This window comes from Pleurodeles waltl, chromosome 7 (genome assembly GCF_031143425.1).
Source record: "Pleurodeles waltl isolate 20211129_DDA chromosome 7, aPleWal1.hap1.20221129, whole genome shotgun sequence".
In the NCBI taxonomy this organism is placed as follows: domain Eukaryota; kingdom Metazoa; phylum Chordata; class Amphibia; order Caudata; family Salamandridae; genus Pleurodeles; species Pleurodeles waltl.
In genome coordinates this window covers 448,083,384-448,101,247 of record NC_090446.1, presented here as the reverse complement: position 1 = coordinate 448,101,247, position 17,864 = coordinate 448,083,384, and the positions used below count along the sequence as shown (strand labels likewise).

The window sequence follows — 17,864 nt, the reverse complement described above, 5'->3', positions numbered from 1 at the left end:
GTCCCCAGGGTGGCATAAGATATGCTGCAGCCCTTAGAGACCTTCCCTGGCATCAGGGCCCTTGGTACCAGGGGTACCAGTTACAAGGGACTTACCTGGATGCCAGGGTGTGCCAATTGTGGAATCAAAAGTACAGGTTAGGGAAAGAACACTGGTGCTGGGGCCTGGTTAGCAGGCCTCAGCACACTTTCAATTTAAAACATAGCATCAGCAAAGGCAAAAAGTCAGGGGGTAACCATGCCAAGGAGGCATTTCCTTACAGTGTCCTGCAAGAGACTTGTGCTTGCTGAGTCCAGTAGAAGGTGAGATAATGGTAAGTGGGCATAGTTGTGTGAGATGTGTGGGCAGTGGGTGCAGCCAGAACATGTAAGTGCTGCTTGAGCGCTCCCATCAGAGTGTACTATTACAAGGCATTGATGCTGCTATGTCAGGTGCTTGCAGAGAGGGCATGAACTGCATTTGAACTAATGAGGGTGAGTGTTTTCCTCTAGAAGATGCTGTTACGGGATCTGGGTGCTATTGTGTAGGTAGCCAACTTAGGACTTTCTTACATAAAAAACTGCTTGTTTGTCCAGCCAACAAGTTAGTGGCTCCTTTTCATTTAGCCTGGCTTTGCAGCCTTTCCAAAATGTCCATAGTGGACATCTCATCCCAAAAGTACTCCTGCTTGGGACCCTCATCAATAAATCCTATGCTACATAGTCTGCATGGGGATACTGTCAGTTTAACCCCTTTATTAGAGCAGGTGTAAATGCACTTAACTAATCTTCCTGTGTTGCTGCTGCTTCTCTCTGAGGCAACAGCAGCCTATTTTGAGATCCATGTGACTTAAAATACACATTGTCATGTTTACCCGTCTAAACTGGTTTGATCTGTGACACCCTGCTGTTAAAGCCTGGATTCAGATGGTTACTTCAAACTGCAGATTCAAAACTCTTTTAAATTTCCCCTGGTGCCAAACTGGATCTAGAAACTCTTCATTTGTTTGTGTGCCAGCATGTGGTGCTGTATGTCCCACTCCATCCTCCGGAGGCAACAACACGGAGCCACATCTAGGTGCCACCCCTGACCGCCAACATCAATCTCTTTCAGTGCTGTTCTACGGAGATCTGGTGCTCCACTTCCAAGCTTTTTGTTGTTTTACCTAATTTTTTTAAAATTACAGGTGCACAAAGAGGTCTATTCATAAAACTATAGCGTTTAAGCTATACGCACTTGCAGTCAGCCGATGTTGGTCATGGACCCACGTGAGTTTGGTTAAGCACAACACTAAGTCCGGCATCAAATGCTTCCTAATGCATCTGAAGTCTCTGAGGACCTGGAAACTAAACTAAGCCTCCAGACACAAAAAGAAGGGCTTGGACCTGTTTCAAATCATAAGCACCACAACTGCTTTACGGTCTATGCAAAGCATGTGTGTCTACAGCCACACATGCTATTGAACAGAAAATGTTACTTACAGATTAGACATCTGTTTGTGGCATGCAGTGCTGTAGATTCACATGCGCCCTTGCCCTCCTCTTCCAAGGATGCCTGTGGCCGTTGTAGTTGCATTGTCGTATAAATATTGTACATATGTAAATACACTGCATAGTCTTCTTTCTTTCTTTACTCTGTGTACACGCCTTACCTCACCTGCCTGTGGGAAAACAATCTAACAAAGGACTCGATGCCCATGCGCAGTATCACCGAGAAGAGTCACCACTCGATACTGTGATTTGAAAAGATTCTTCAAACAAAAACAACTTGTAACACTCCAAAGCCAACACTAGACGGCAGGCTTATACAAGGCATGTGAATCTGCAGCACTGTATGCCACAAACAGATGTCTACTGGGTAAGTAACATTTTCCTTCCTGCCTGTCCTGGTGCCAAATGGGCCCTGGGGCAGGGGAGTCTGCATCTCCCTTCTGAGGGATGCCAGATCTGCATAACAAGGGCGATGGGCTTCCTTAAAGCCCCGCATTGGAATGCAGATTTGCAGGTCATCCTGTTGGAAGGGGTGTGGTAACACCCCTGTCTGAGCAGGCTTTGTTCCTGTCCACCCGAGAGCAAAGGATTTCACCCTTGGGGGTCAGAATCCTGTCTTTTGGTGACAGGCTAATTAAATCTAGTCCGCCAACACACAGGCAGTGAGAGTAGGTTTTCAGGGGCACCTCTAAGGTGCACTCTGGGTGCATGTATTAATAAATCCATTACTGGCATCATTGAAGGTTTATTACTAAGAAATGTTTGATACCAAACATCCCTATTTTCAGTGAAGCCATCATGTAGCTAGGGAACACATTCTGACCAGTGTCCAGCACATGACCTAAAATGGCTTCCCTGTTCTCTCACTATACCTGAGAATCGACAAAGACATAGCAGGGGCCCATCTGCTCTTGCAGACACATCCTCACATGTAATACAATGCAGCTTACCTTAGGGATGTAAGGCGTGCTGGAGTAGTGACTTGCATATGGTGCATGTAGCGTTAGGGGACATGGCACACACAGTGCCATGTCGTGTTTTAACTTTTAGCTGCACCAAGACATGCAGCATGCAGTGAGACACTGCCTGTGCTAAGTGAGGTGTCACTGAGGGTGGCTCAATACATGCTGCATCCCTTAGGGACTCTTTGGTACCCATGCCCTAGGTACCACAGGCACAATTTACTAGGGACTTACAGGGGTGCCAAATGTATGGCCAATTGGGGAAAAATTGCACAGTTTTAGGGAAAGGGATCTGGTACTGGGGGGACCTAGTTAGCAGAAACCCAGTGCACTTTCAGTCAAAATTGCAACAAATACCAGGCAAAAAGTGGGGGCAACCATTTCAGATAGGGGCACTTTTCTACATCCATGATGTGTGTATTGCTTTGTTGTTAGCGCAAAAAATACTGTGTGTGTTATATTCAGGTCCAGGAGGAGAAAATGTTGGATAAGGTTTCGCATGATTTATCAAATCCTGTTTGAAACCATAGGTAAGCAAAGTTTTGTGCTTAATTACTTTTTTCCCATCATCTACTAAGTTATTGTCTCTTTCTACTTAGGCATCCTTGGACCAGCCGACGGCAACGGTGGTGATGCATCGTACGGAACCGACGTCCCTGCAGAACACAGCTCTGCAGCTCGCAGAGAAGCTAGGAAACCTGGTGGAAAATAATGAACGCATTTTTGACCACAAACAAGGGCAATATGGGGGCTATTTCAACAGAGGTGAGTCTGTAAGCAGGGCAGGATAATCTTCACATTATGAATACATAAATGCATTTCTTTTGCATGCCATTTAGTGGTTGGGTCTGAAAGACAAATATGTTTTGTAAATAAAACTATTGAAATTGTCCAAGTTAAAATTCTTATGAGCAAGAAAATTGAGATGAGGGCTTGTGAGCAGTATAATACTTTATTGCTTTTGCAGTTTTGAACTCAAAAAATATATTCATGAATTTTAAAAAAACATAGATAGAAATTAACTTGAATGAGTGTTCATAACTAGGTCACGTGTCACAAATCCAAAACACTCTTCCCTTTTTTTTTTTTTTTTTTTTTCTTTTTTTTTTTTTTTAACTCTGCAGAGGCATAAGTCCCAGTGTGGGTGGGAGCAAGGTTGATCATGGGAATACAGTGCAGAGGTAAAGCTGATGAAGTGCAAATCTTAAGAACTGATGCACTTGGGAAGTGGTATTTTCTGTTTATTTCATAGTCCTAAAGAATGATAGCACCACAAGGGATTACGTGGCTCCCATTTACCTGAAGCATCAGTACTTTAATATTACATCACCGGATTTGGGACAGTACCTTCAATTTTCGATCAGTTAAAGCAATGACAATTGAAAGTTTTATCATTTGGAATATATTTTTGTCCCATAGACTACATCCCACTTCAGGTGACTAGGGGTCCATGTTTACCCAAATTATTGGCTACTAGAAGCCCTAGCCCCACAACAGCAGAAGTTTTACCGTGCACTTGCACGACACTAGAGCCCATATATAGTGTGGTGAATGCTGTCCAATTAGAGGCATAATTAGATTATACAATTTTTAGAGCCTCTCGTAGACCAAAAGCCATGCTTTGCCCAACCCCAGGGAGGATTCCTTTTTACAGTAAGGCCATTCTGTCTTTTCCATCATTGATGTCTTTGACAGTGAGAAGTACGTTGAGGTTTGGTAGGTCATGAATGAGTTATCTATTCAGCTATATGACTTGTCTAAGGTATTCATCAGGCTGCTCCCAATCTGACATTTGGTCAGTTTGGGAAGCTGCAGACACTTATTTGTGGACAGTTGTATTAGTGGCATGACAGTAAGCAACTCTGAACTGCAAATGAAAAAGGCGACCTACTAGAAACAGGGAGTGCATTTTAAAATGTATTTAGTATATGGATATTAATGTGGCTGAATGCATCTTGGGCTTCAGCTGGCAAGAGAGCTCCGGATAGCAAAACAAACCAAAGTGATCTTTCCAGAAGTTTATATGAGGCTAGAAACCGTCTGTGCAGACAATACTGTAACCTTGCATTCAAAGATACAAGTGTATTATAACCAGCACTACTGGCATTGTCATTTATAACCGCACAATTGACAACTGTTGGAAATGTGTTGTCCGCTACGCAGCCCATTCTAAATTTTCCTGTAACCAGGTGCAATAATAAAAAATCTCATGTAACTATTTCGAGGCATATGTCCCTGTAGATGCATATACTCCTGCCATATAGTGTTGGGTCTGGATGTGTGTAGGTTGTTTTTCTTTGAAGAAAGTCTTTCGAGTCATGAGGTAGTGACGCCTCCTTCTTGGTGATACTGCACATAGCATTGACTCCATTGTTAGATTGTTTTCTCTCCAAGTCTAGTTCGGACATGTGGGCTTGCGCTTCGGGGGCAAGACTGTCGTCTGATCTCATTTCAGTCCCAAATCTACTTACATCAGTATTGTTATTGATCGCCTTTCTCCCATCTGTGCATCAGGGTAGAACTGTCACGCCCCTCCTGCTATTGGAATGGATGTCATTCTGTTTCTGCCTGTGTTGTCACTCCAAATACCCACGGACAGACTCCCATTAGTCTATAACTTGTCTGTCGCTGGACCACAGGTAGGCAGATTGCAAGGCTTGTCGTGCATTCTGCTCAAAAAAGACTCAGACGATTGAGCCCGCCAGCCCGAAATGCAACGGAAAATCACTGAAGACACTCCCAACCTCTTCGGGCATCGAGATGTTGGTGACAGACAACATCCACAGACCTCTGTTGCAGAAGAAGCTGCATTTTCAGTCTAAGCCAGTTCTGAATCTGACCCAGAGTTTGAATTTGAGATCACCATTGTCACTATGGAGACTCGCTCAGTGAGTACTGTACTCCCGGTCCCTCAGCCTCGAGTTGAACATTCCAAAAGACAAACACCTCCAGAACAAGAGGCCTCTGGTCCACCACTGCCTGTATGCCATGGTTGGCATCAAGAAGCATCTTCGGACACCCTGCCCTCAGGCTTGGTGCCAAAACATATCTCCAACCCGAAACCTTTGGTACCGACAACCTCTACACCTACTCACCCATCAGTGCTGGGCCGAATGCACCAATCACAGCCTCTGATCTGAGTGCAAGTTCATCGCTGATGCAAAAATTCAGCTCGGAGCTGAAATCTACCAGGTCAAATCCCCCCCAAAAAAAAGACCATGGAGGCACCCGTTGAGCCCATTTTCCATAAATTTCAGGACAAATTGGCCATACAGCAGCAACAAATGCAACCAAAGACCAGGTGTATTTTAGCCAAACCGCTGCCTGCTTTACCACCAACTTCAAAAAGACAGCTGTCTTTTGAAGAGGCCCTGGATTCCCCTGCTCCACTAAAAGGAAGAAAATGGACAAAGCCACCTGTCCTTTACCTCTTCCACTCCCTCACCACCTCCACTGCCACCTCCACTTCCGCCACCATCTTCACCCCAGTCTATTGCTGATGCCTTATGTAGGAAGTTGTCTCTGTATATACTATCTCAAAGTGAGAGATAGTGTGCACAGAGTCCAAGGGTTCTCCTTAGAGGTTGATAGTGGCAAAATTAGATAATACTAATGCTCTATTTTGTGGTAGTGTGGTAGAGCAGTAGGCTTATCAGAGGGTAGTGTTAAGCATTTGATGTACACACACAGGCAATGAATGAGAACACACACTCAGACTTAACTCCAGGCCAATAGGTTTCTATATAGAAAATGTATGTTCAATGGCATGTGTACCTGCAGATACACATGTTGTGCATAGCCCGCCATCTGGTGTTGGGTCGGAGTGTTACAAGTTGTTTTTCTTCGAAGAAGTCTTTCGAGTCACGAGACCGAGGGACTCCTCCTCCTTTGCTTCCATTGCGCATGGGCGTCGACTCCATCTTCGATTGTTTTCTTTCCGCCATCGGGTTCGGACGTGTTCCTTTTCGGTCCGGGTTCGGAACGGAAAGATAGTTAGAAATTCGGAAAATTAGGTCGGTATTGTTGCGTTCGGGATCGGATTCGATAGAATCGACATCGAATCGTGAAGAGCTCCGGTAGCCCTTCGGGGTAATTTCGATCCCCCGTCGGGGCCTGGTCGGCCCGACCGCGTGTAACATCGAGGCTGATGGAACGGACCCCGTTCCGATTCTGCCCTAAATGCCACAACAAATACCCATATACAGACCAACATTTGGTCTGTAACCTGTGCCTGTCGCCCGAGCACAAGGAAGAAACTTGTGAGGCCTGTCGTGCGTTTCGATCCCGAAAAACGCTCCGTGACCGGCGAGCCAGAAGATTACAGATGGCGTCCACGCCGACAGGACACCGAGAGTTCGAGGAACAAGGAGAAGAAGAGGAAGCCTTCTCTATCCATGAATCGGACTCGGAGGAATTCGACGTCCACGAAACAGTGAGTAAGACGTCGAAGCCAGCACACAAGAAAACAGACCAGGCTCAGGGGACGCCACTGCCAACAGGCCATGGCTCAACCCATAAAGTCGGTGACCGCCCATCGGCACCGAAAAAGGCCGAACTAGTGCCGAGATCGTCCGACTCGGGTCGAGACACAGGCACGCAGCAATCTCGGGACCGAGAAAGTGCTGCCGACAAAGATCGACGCCGAGACATCGGAGCCGAAGCTGCTCGACGCAGAGACAGCGGCACCGAGGAGGATCGACGCCGAGAAGTTTCGACTCCAAAAAAGAGAAAAGTCGCCTCGGAGCCGAAAACGAGTAAGGACATAGTTTCGGTGCCGAAACGACCGGCAACCGAGCCAACAACCAGCTCATATTCAGAGGAGCAATCACTGTCCTCTCAATTGCGCAAACATAGATTCGAGGAAGAGTTACAGTCCACTGAAGTAGACCACACTCAAAAGCGGATCTTTATACAGAGTGGAACAGGGAAGATCAGCACCCTTCCCCCTATTAGGAGAAAAAGGAGACTTGAGTTCCAAATACAGGAACAAGCACCACAAACTAAAGTGGTGAAGAAGGTAACTCCGCCACCCTCTCCTCCACCTGTAACTTACATATCACCGGCACAGACTCTGTCACACTCACCGGCTCACACCACCATGAGCCAAGATGACCAGGACGCTTGGGACCTATACGACGCCCCAGTGTCAGACAACAGTCCGGAGGCGTATCCTACCAAGCCCTCACCACCAGAAAACAGCACAGCGTATTCACAGGTGGTAGCTAGGGCAGCAGAGTTCCATAACGTGTCGCTACACTCGGAACCTGTCGAGGATGACTTCCTTTTCAACACCCTCTCCTCCACCCATAGCACCTACCAGAGCCTGCCTATGCTCCCAGGAATGTTAAGGCACGCAAAGCAAATCTTCAAAGAGCCTGTCAAGAGTAGAGCAATAACACCAAGGGTGGAAAAGAAATACAAAGCACCGCCCACAGACCCTGCTTTCATCACCTCACAACTCCCACCAGATTCGGTTGTAGTAGGGGCAGCTCGCAAGAGAGCCAACTCTCACACGTCAGGCGATGCACCACCTCCGGATAAAGAAAGCCGCAAGTTCGACGCAGCCGGAAAAAGGGTCGCAGTACAAGCTGCAAACCAGTGGCGCATCGCTAACTCTCAAGCGCTCCTAGCACGATATGATAGAGCCCATTGGGACGAGATGCAGCACCTCATCGAGCATCTACCCAAGGATTTACAAAAAAGGGCGAAACAGGTGGTTGAGGAGGGACAAAACATCTCCAATAACCAAATACGCTCCTCTATGGATGCAGCTGACACAGCTGCAAGAACAATTAACACAGCAGTAACCATAAGAAGGCACGCGTGGTTACGAACATCTGGCTTTAAACCGGAGATACAGCAAGCGGTGCTCAATATGCCATTCAATGAGCAACAATTGTTCGGACCTGAAGTGGACACGGCAATTGAGAAGCTAAAAAAGGACACTGACACTGCCAAGGCCATGGGCGCACTCTATTCCCCGCAGGGCAGAGGCACTTTCGGCACCTTCCGCAAAACAACCTTCAGAGGGGGGTTTCAGGGTCAGGCCACACAAGCCAGTACCTCACATTCAACACCGTCTACCTACCAGGGACAGTACCAAAGGGGAGGCTTTCGGGGCCAGTACAGAGGAGGACAATTCCCTAGAAACAGGGGAAAATTTCAAAGCCCAAAAACACCTGCAACCAAACAGTGACTCACAGGTCACTCATCCCCTCCACACAACACCAGTGGGGGGAAGAATAAGTCAGTATTACCAATCTTGGGAGGAAATAACAACAGACACTTGGGTCTTAGCAATTATCCAACATGGTTATTGCATAGAATTTCTCCAAATCCCTCCAAATATACCACCAAAAACACAGAATATATCAAAACAGCATTCAGACCTTCTGGAAATAGAAGTTCAAGCATTACTGCAAAAGAACGCAATAGAACTGGTACCAGGTACACAAATAAAAACAGGAGTTTACTCACTGTACTTTCTAATACCAAAAAAGGACAAAACACTGAGACCAATCCTAGATCTCGGAACACTAAACACCTACATCAAATCAGAACACTTTCACATGGTCACGCTACAAGAAGTGTTACCATTGCTAAAGCAACAAGACTACATGACAACCTTAGATCTCAAAGACGCATATTTCCACATACCGGTACATCCCTCGCACAGGAAATACCTAAGGTTCGTATTCAAAGGAATACATTACCAATTCAAAGTATTGCCGTTCGGTATAACAACCGCACCAAGAGTCTTTACAAAATGCCTAGCAGTAGTAGCTGCACACATCAGAAGGCAGCAAATACACGTATTCCCGTATCTAGACGATTGGCTAACCAAGACCAACCCACTGACAAAGTGTTCACACCACACAGATCAGGTCATACAAACCCTCTACAAACTCGGTTTCTCCGTCAACTATGCGAAATCAGGCATTCTGCCGTGCAAAGTACAGCAATACCTAGGAGCAACAATAGACACAACAAGGGGAATAGCCACTCCAAGTCCACAAAGGGTTCAAAATTTCCAAAAAGTTATACAAACCATGTATCCAACACAAAAAATACAGGCAAAGACGGTATTACAACTCCTAGGCATGATGTCCTCATGCATAGCCATTGTCCCGAATGCAAGACTGCACATGAGGCCCTTACAACAGTGCCTAGCATCACAATGGTCACAAGCACAGGGTCACCTTCTAGATCTGGTGTTGATAGACCGCCAAACATACATCTCGCTTCTATGGTGGAACAGTATAAATTTAAACAAGGGGCGGCCTTTCCAAGACCCAGTGCCACAATACGTGATAACAACAGATGCTTCCATGACAGGGTGGGGAGCACACCTCAATCAACACAGCATCCAAGGACAATGGGACGTACATCAAACAAAGCTGCATATAAATCACCTCGAACTGCTAGCAGTTTTCCTAGCGTTAAAAGCATTCCAACCCATCATAACCCACAAGTACATTCTTGTCAAAACAGACAACATGACAACGATGTATTATCTAAACAAACAGGGGGGGACACACTCGACACAGCTGTGCCTCCTGGCACAAAAAATATGGCAATGGGCAATTCACAACCACATTCGCCTAATAGCACAGTTTATTCCAGGGATCCAGAATCAACTTGCAGACAATCTCTCTCGAGATCACCAACAGGTCCACGAATGGGAAATTCACCCCCAAATTCTAAACACTTACTTCAAAATTTGGGGAACACCTCAAATAGACTTATTTGCAACAAAGGAGAACGCAAAATGCCAAAACTTCGCATCCAGATACCCACACAGGCAGTCCCAAGGAAATGCCCTATGGATGAACTGGTCAGGGATATTTGCGTACGCTTTTCCCCCTCTCCCTCTCCTTCCATATCTAGTAAACAAATTGAGTCAAAACAAACTCAAACTCATACTGATAGCACCAACATGGGCGAGGCAACCATGTACACAACACTGCTAGACCTATCAGTAGTACCCCACGTCAAGTTACCCAACAGGCCAGATCTGTTAACACAACACAAACAACAGATCAGGCATCCAAACCCAGCATCGCTGAATCTAGCAATCTGGCTCCTGAAATGCTAGAATTCGGACACTTAAACCTCACCCAAGAATGTATGGAAGTCATAAAGCAAGCTAGAAGACCATCCACTAGACACTGCTATGCAAGCAAATGGAAAAGGTTTGTTTGCTACTGCCATAATAATCAAATTCAACCATTACACGCATCTCCAAAGGATGTAGTGGGTTACTTACTACACTTACAAAAATCAAACCTGGCCTTCTCTTCCATTAAAATAGACCTCGCAGCAATATCTGCATACCTGCAGATTACCCATTCAACTTCACTATTTAGGATACCTGTCATTAAAGCGTTTATGGAAGGCCTCAAAAGAATTATACCACCAAAGACACCACCCGTTCCTTCATGGAACCTCAACATCGTCTTAACGAGACTCATGGGTCCACCTTTTGAACCCATGCATTCTTGCGAAATACAATTCCTAACCTGGAAAGTTGCATTTCTCATCGCCATCACATCTCTAAGAAGAGTAAGTGAAATTCAGGCGTTTACAATACAAGAACCTTATATCCAAATACACAAAAATAAGGTAGTCCTAAGAACCAATCAAAAATTTCTACCAAAGGTTATTTCACCGTTCCACTTAAATCAAACGATAGAACTACCAGTGTTCTTCCCACAGCCAGACTCGGTAGCTGAAAGGGCACTACATACATTAGACATCAGAAGAGCACTAATGTACTACATTGACCGAAAAAAACAAATCAGAAAAACAAAACAACTGTTTATTGCATTCCAAAAACCTCATACAGGAAACCCAATATCAAAACAGGGTATAGCCAGATGGATAGTTAAATGCATCCAAATCTGCTACCTTAAAGCCAAAAGGGAGCTGCCCATTACACCAAGGGCACACTCAACCCGAAAGGAAGGCGCTAGCATGGCCTTCCTAGGGAATATTCCAATGCACAAGATATGTAAGGCAGCCACATGGTCTACGCCTCACACATTTACTAAGCACTACTGTGTAGACGTGCTATCCGCACAACAAGCCACAGTAGGTCACGCCGTACTAAGAACTCTATTTCAGACTACTTCCACTCCTACAGGCTGAGCCACCGCTTTTGGGGAGAACTGCTTACTAGTCTATGCACAACATGTGTATCTGCAGCTACACATGCCATAGAACTGAAAATGTCACTTACCCAGTGTACATCTGTTCGTGGCATTAGTCGCTGCAGATTCACATGTGCCCACCCGCCTCCCCGGGAGCCTGTAGCCGTTTGGAAGTTATCTTCAACTTTGTACATTTTGTAAATATATTACTTAAACCTTAACTGGTACATACTTATTCACTCCATTGCATGGGCAGTATTACTAACACACACAACTCCTACCTCACCCTCTGCGGGGCAAACAATCGAAGATGGAGTCGACGCCCATGCGCAATGGAAGCAAAGGAGGAGGAGTCCCTCGGTCTCGTGACTAGAAAGACTTCTTCGAAGAAAAACAACTTGTAACACTCCGACCCAACACCAGATGGCGGGCTATGCACAACATGTGAATCTGCAGCGACTAATGCCACGAACAGATGTACACTGGGTAAGTGACATTTTCATTTCTTAATTTATTTTAGAACCACAAGATTCAAGATTTAGGTAAGTACATAACTTATAAGGTACTTCACACAGCTAAGTATAGAACTTTGATTTAAAACAGTCGTACACACAGCTAAGTTTAAAATGGCAATAAGCTATTTCAAAAGTGGACACTGCAAAAATCCACAGTTCCTTGGGGAGGTCCAGGCATCGGGTTCCTTTGTTACCTGGCAGTCGCGGTCAGGGGGAGCCTCTGGGGTGTCCACGTCGTTGGAGTCCTCTCTGCGGTGTTGGTTTCTCCAAATTCGAGCCAGGCTCGTCTGGTGCAGAGTGTGAAGACTCGCGCTTCTGGCAGGAAGTTGGAGTCTCTTTAAATTTGGTTTCTTGTTGCTGTTTTTGAACAGAGCCGCTTCTTCTCTGAAGCTTCTTGGTCCTTTAGGTGCAGGTCAGTCCTCTGAGTCCTCGGAGGTTGCTGTGCAGGTTGAGTCTGGAGACAGGCCGGTAGGGCTGGGGCCAAGTCAGTTGTTGTCTCCGTCGCCTCTGCAGGGCTTTCAGGTCAGCAGTCCTTCTTTCTTCAGGTTGCAGGAATCTGATTTCCTAGGTTCAGGGTTGCCCCTAAATACTCAATTTAGGGGTGTGTTTAGGTCTTGGGGGCAGTAGCCAATGGCTACTGTCCTTTAGGGTGGCTGCATCCTCTTTGTGCCTCCTCCCTGAGGGGAGGGGGGCACATCCCTATTCCTATTGGGGGAATCCTCTAAAACAAAATGGAGGATTTCTTAAGGCAGGGGTCACCTCCGCTCCAGACTCCTTAGGGGCTGTCCTGACTGGTGGGTGACTCCTCATTGTTTTTCTCATTATCTCCTCCGGACTTGCCACCAAAAGTGGGGCTGTGTCCGGAGGGGCGGGCATCTGGGGATCTGTAACAGGCATGAACCTTTGATGCTCCTTGCCAGGTGTTACAGTTCCTGCAGGGGGAGGTGAGAAGCACCTCCACCCAGTGCTGGCTTTGTTCCTGGCCACAGAGTGACAAAGGCACTCACCCAAGGTGGACAGAAACTCGTCAGGTTGTAGCAGGGTGGCAGGAACTGGTCAGCCTAACACTAGGTGACGGACTGTTTACAGGGGGCATATCTAAGATGCCCTCTGTGTGCATTTTTCACTAAATCCCACACTGGCATTAGTGTGGATTTATAGTGCTGACAATTTGATACCAAACTTCCCAGAATTCAATGTAGCCATTATGGAACTGCAGAGTTTGTATTTGACAGACTCCCAGACCATATACTCCTTATGGCTACCCTGCATTTACAATGTCTAAGATTTCGCTTATACACTCTAGGAGCATATTGCTCATGCAACTATGCCCTCACCTGTGATATAGCGCGCCCTGTCTTGGGGTTGTAAGGCCTGCTAGAGGGGTGACTTATCTATGCCACAGGCAGTGGGATGTGGGCATGGCACCCAGAGGGGAGTGCCATGTCGACGTAGTCATTTTCTCCCCACCAGCGCACACAAGCTGTGAGGCAGTGTGCATGTGCTGAGCGAGGGGTCCCCAGGGTGGCATAATACATGTTGCAGCCCTTAGAGACCTTTCCTGGCCACAGGGCCATTGGTACCAGGGGTACCATTTACAAGGGACTTATCTGTGTGCCAGGGCTGTGCCAATTGTGGGAACAAAGGTACAGTTTAGGGAAAGAACACTGGTGCTGGGGCCTGGTTAGCAGGATCCCAGCATACTTTCAATCATAACTAGCATCAACAAAAGGCTAAATGTTAGGGGGTAACCATGCCATGAGAGGCATTTTCCTCCACCTTAGATACTACACTTCAGGGATCTCCTGGTAATGATGCAGGCCCCACTAATACGGAGGATGACACTTTTCAAACACCACCATATAACGATCCCTGGGACACTTATGATGTTGATCATAAATTTCATGGAGTACAGCTCTATAGGGAACCTTTGGAAGAGAAATTCCTTTTTGAAACTCTATCCTCAACACAGAGGGGCATCCAATACCTGCCCATGCTTAAAGGGATGCTACGCCACACAGATAGCATCTTCTAAGACCCAGTTAACGCTCATATAATCACTCCCAGGGTCGACAAATATAAACCCTGTCCTTCAGAGCTTGTATATATCAGAGGCCAGGTACAACCTTATTCACTAGTAATCACCAGTGCAAGAAAAAGGGCCAATTCCCAAGCATCTGGCGATGCTCTGCCCGCCAACAAGGAAAGTAAGCGGATTGACTCAGCGAAAAAAGGGTTGCAGCCCAGTCTGCAAACCAGTGGCACATCATCCATTCCGTGGGTCTGTTAGCCAGATACGAGCGTGCTCACTTGGATGAAATGGAGGAGCTCCTCCTGCATTTCCTAGATAAGCACAGGAAAAGGGGGACAGGAATTTGTCGCAGAGGGCTAGCTGATATCTGATACATCTATGAAATGTGCCCTTGTTTTTAGTGATACTCTTGGCTGCGTATACCCCTGTTAGAAACTGGGTCTGTAAAAAGCTGGCTCTCTATATAGTGCACTAAAGTGAAGTAGACTGTGCAGAGAGTCCAGTGGATCCCAATTGGTATTTCAGAGGCAAATGTAGATAGAACTAATGCTCTATTTGTGGTAGTATGGGCAAACAGCCAGGCTCATCAGAGGGTAGGGCTAAGCATTTGTTGTATTTGCAGAGGCAATACATGACACACACTCAATGAATAAATCCGAGACCTGTTTAGAAAAATAATTATTTTTATACGTTTCAAACCCAAGAACTACGTAATCAGGTAAGTAGACTTTTAAGCATAAATACTTGGCAGTTTCAAAAATAGACAGTGCTATTTTCAGAGTTCTCTCAATGTTATCCTATGGAGAAAAAACAATGTTCAGCAAACACATGGTTAACGACTTAAGAAGCCAAGCTTGAGGAGTTGAGGCAAGTACTGGGCACTTATCAGAACCACACCAACAGGTCACAATGGGCGGCACTGGGGCAGCTAGGTGCAGTAAGGCGTTGGGTGCCTAAAGGTTTCCTATGGGAGTTTGACCCTGTGACAAACAGGCTGCAGGCTCTGGCTGGGAAGCCAGTTGGGGACAACAAACAGGAAGGTAGGAGACTTGGGGGATGTAGGTGCACCTTTGGCATCTGGTTTTCACATCTGGGAGCACTTGTGGACATGGAGTCATGTGTTGAGGCTGCAAGCGCCGTGGAGTCCAGCAGGGGTGGACCCATGGTGAAATTGAGCTCTTATGAGTTGGGGGGAAGGGGGTGACATTGTTGGCAGCGGTGACCCACCTCAGCTGGAGTCAAGGGTTCAAGGGTTGCCTCAACTGTTGAATTTTCTCTCTCCACAAGCCTGTGGGTAAGGGGGCCTGCATGCAAAGGCTACAGGCATCTCCGGAGAGTTCAAGATGGATGAGACCATACTGGACTCAGTCTCTGGGCAGTTGGGGACCCCCTTTGGCACTGGCAGTTGACTTCACCTCTGGTTGTGGAGATCGATGGCAGTGGTCACTTTTGCCGTCAGGTTTCCAGGGTACTGCAGCTGCAGTGTCTTTACTTTGGAGTATCTTGTTGCAGGGCAAGGCTGGACTAGTTGGCTTCTTGTGCAGAATCCTTCGGGGTCAGAATGTAGGCCAGAGGGGCTGGGTCAAGGCGAGCTGCTTTTTCTTTTCCTCTTCTGTCGGTGCAATTTTTTTTATTTTTTTATCCGGGTCTTCTTAGGTTGTTGAAATCTGAGTTCTAGGATTCAGGGATGCCACCTAAATACTCAATTTAGGGGCATTACAGGGAGTGTCAGGCAGTAGCCAATGGGCTGACCGACTTGAGGGTGACTACACCCTTCTTATGACCACTTCTGCTGGGAAGTGAGTGTACGAAGCTGGCTTCAGGTTGTAGTACCCCCCCACTTTTTGCCTTGTGTCAATGGGTTTTAGACTGTAATACACTGGGATCCTGCTAACTCGGACCCCAGTATATGTGCTCTCTCCCCTAAAAATGACTTGGTAGATGATCCTTTTACCCACAGTTGTAATGCTGGTGCAGCCATGTAAGTCCTTAGTATATGGTATTTGAGTACCCAGGCCATTGGTACACAAGTGGTCTCCCATGGGCTGCAGCATGTATTATGCCACCCATGGGAGCCCATACAAACTGTCTGCGCAGGACTGCCATTGCAGCCTGTGTGAAATGGTGCCTGCGCCTTTCACTTCAGCTATAAAGCTTGCCTTAATTCGCAGTCACTGCATTTGGACATTGTAAGTCACACTTCTGGTAGGCCCTTCAGCCCAAGGGCAGGGTGTATGGTTCTAAGTGTGAGGGCACCCCTACGTGAGCAGAGGTGACCAAATGCGTGGTTAAGGCACCATGCTTCTCTTCCAGGGGATCCTCATCAATAGTCATAAACATTGAATATTCCCGCCTTTGTGCGGGGACCCCGGAGCATATATATATATAAAATACATACATATTATCATGTGTAAAACAGCAATGCAGGTTATAATCATAAATAGGCTAAAATGCTTTATTTCTATGCAAGTTTTTTTTTTTTTTTTTTATATTATATTATAAAATCACAATAGATCATAAATATCTACCTAAGCCCCAAAAACTGGACTTAGGGAAGTAAACAGCAGTAAATAGCAGAGAAAAATAGAAAAAACCACATTGAAAAACAATGAAGCATTCTTAGCCAATAGGCTGCATGCAGGTTAACACAGGAGAACCATAAAAACTTTGGCACCGTGCCTTTAAGACCCTGAGCACCTCCAGTATCCCACCATGCCTCAGGGGTGAAGGGAAGGTGACAGTTGGTTCACAGTTAGGTCAGTTCTTTTTTCCGGCTTCTTCTGAGAGGATCCTGGAGCATTGAGCTCTCAGTTTTTCTGAGTTTTCCTCAGAAAAATTCTTTAAAAAAGCGTTTTTCACTTTTCACTCGACAAGTAATATCTTTGTCTGAGCTAGGAAGGTTTTTTCTGACAGAAAAATGCCTTCTCTTTTTGTAAAATGTCCCTCTTGTGGGAAGAAGAAAGCCCAGTCAGACCCACACTCTCTGTGTATTGTCTGCCTGCCACAGAGTCACTGTCCTGACACCTGCAAGTATTGTAAGAACATGTCAAGGAGGACTCTCAAAGACAGAGAGAAGATCAGGCTACATGGGCTTCAGGAGAGGAAAAAGTCAACATCCTCTTCACTTCCCAGACCTACAGCAGAAGGAATGACCCGTTCGACGTCGACAGGTAGGATTGTACCTGTTTGTTCTCCATCGACGTCATCGGCACCACCGTCTCACCGGCATAGATCGGCGTCGACGGCGACCAGACCGACGTCGAGGGACAAAACGTCGAAACATGGACACAGGGGTACATCTCCGTCGACGGCAGGCCGCCGTTCGACGTCGAGTCATCTCCGGCGCTCCCGTTCGCCGTTGGGAACGTCTCACCCCTTGGCGTCGAAGGACACGACACCAAAAACACCTCGACGGCATGAACATCCGCCGTCGACCACTCGCCACTCAACGTCGAGGCACACGACGGCGAGTAGGTCCAGGTCCCGTGATAGGCGATCGGCGTCAAGACACTCGACGGCAAGACCTCCGACGTCAGGACATTCGACGTCGAGAGCAGATCAGCCAGCGCAACCTTCGACGTCGAGGATACAATCGACGTCGACACAACCTTCAGCGGTGTCACAGGCAGTGGAGCCAGCGGACAAAGCTCCCTCACCGGTGGTCTCTATAAGGAGTGCATCATCCCATTCCAGAGCATCGGGGCATGTTTCTCCCATCACAGCATCCCCGGATTCAC

The 17,864-nt window shown here is 46.6% G+C and overlaps 1 protein-coding gene across 1 annotated transcript in view; it reads left to right on the top strand.

The window, feature by feature from the left end:
* LOC138304166 (eukaryotic translation initiation factor 3 subunit C-like) overlaps window positions 1-17,864 on the top strand; it is a 349,228-nt gene that overhangs the window by 290,421 nt on the left and 40,943 nt on the right. Inside the window, exon 20 of the mRNA XM_069243993.1 lies at window positions 3,031-3,196. Coding sequence (XP_069100094.1) covers window positions 3,031-3,196 — 166 coding nt within the window. The remainder of the gene's footprint in view (window positions 1-3,030; window positions 3,197-17,864) is intronic.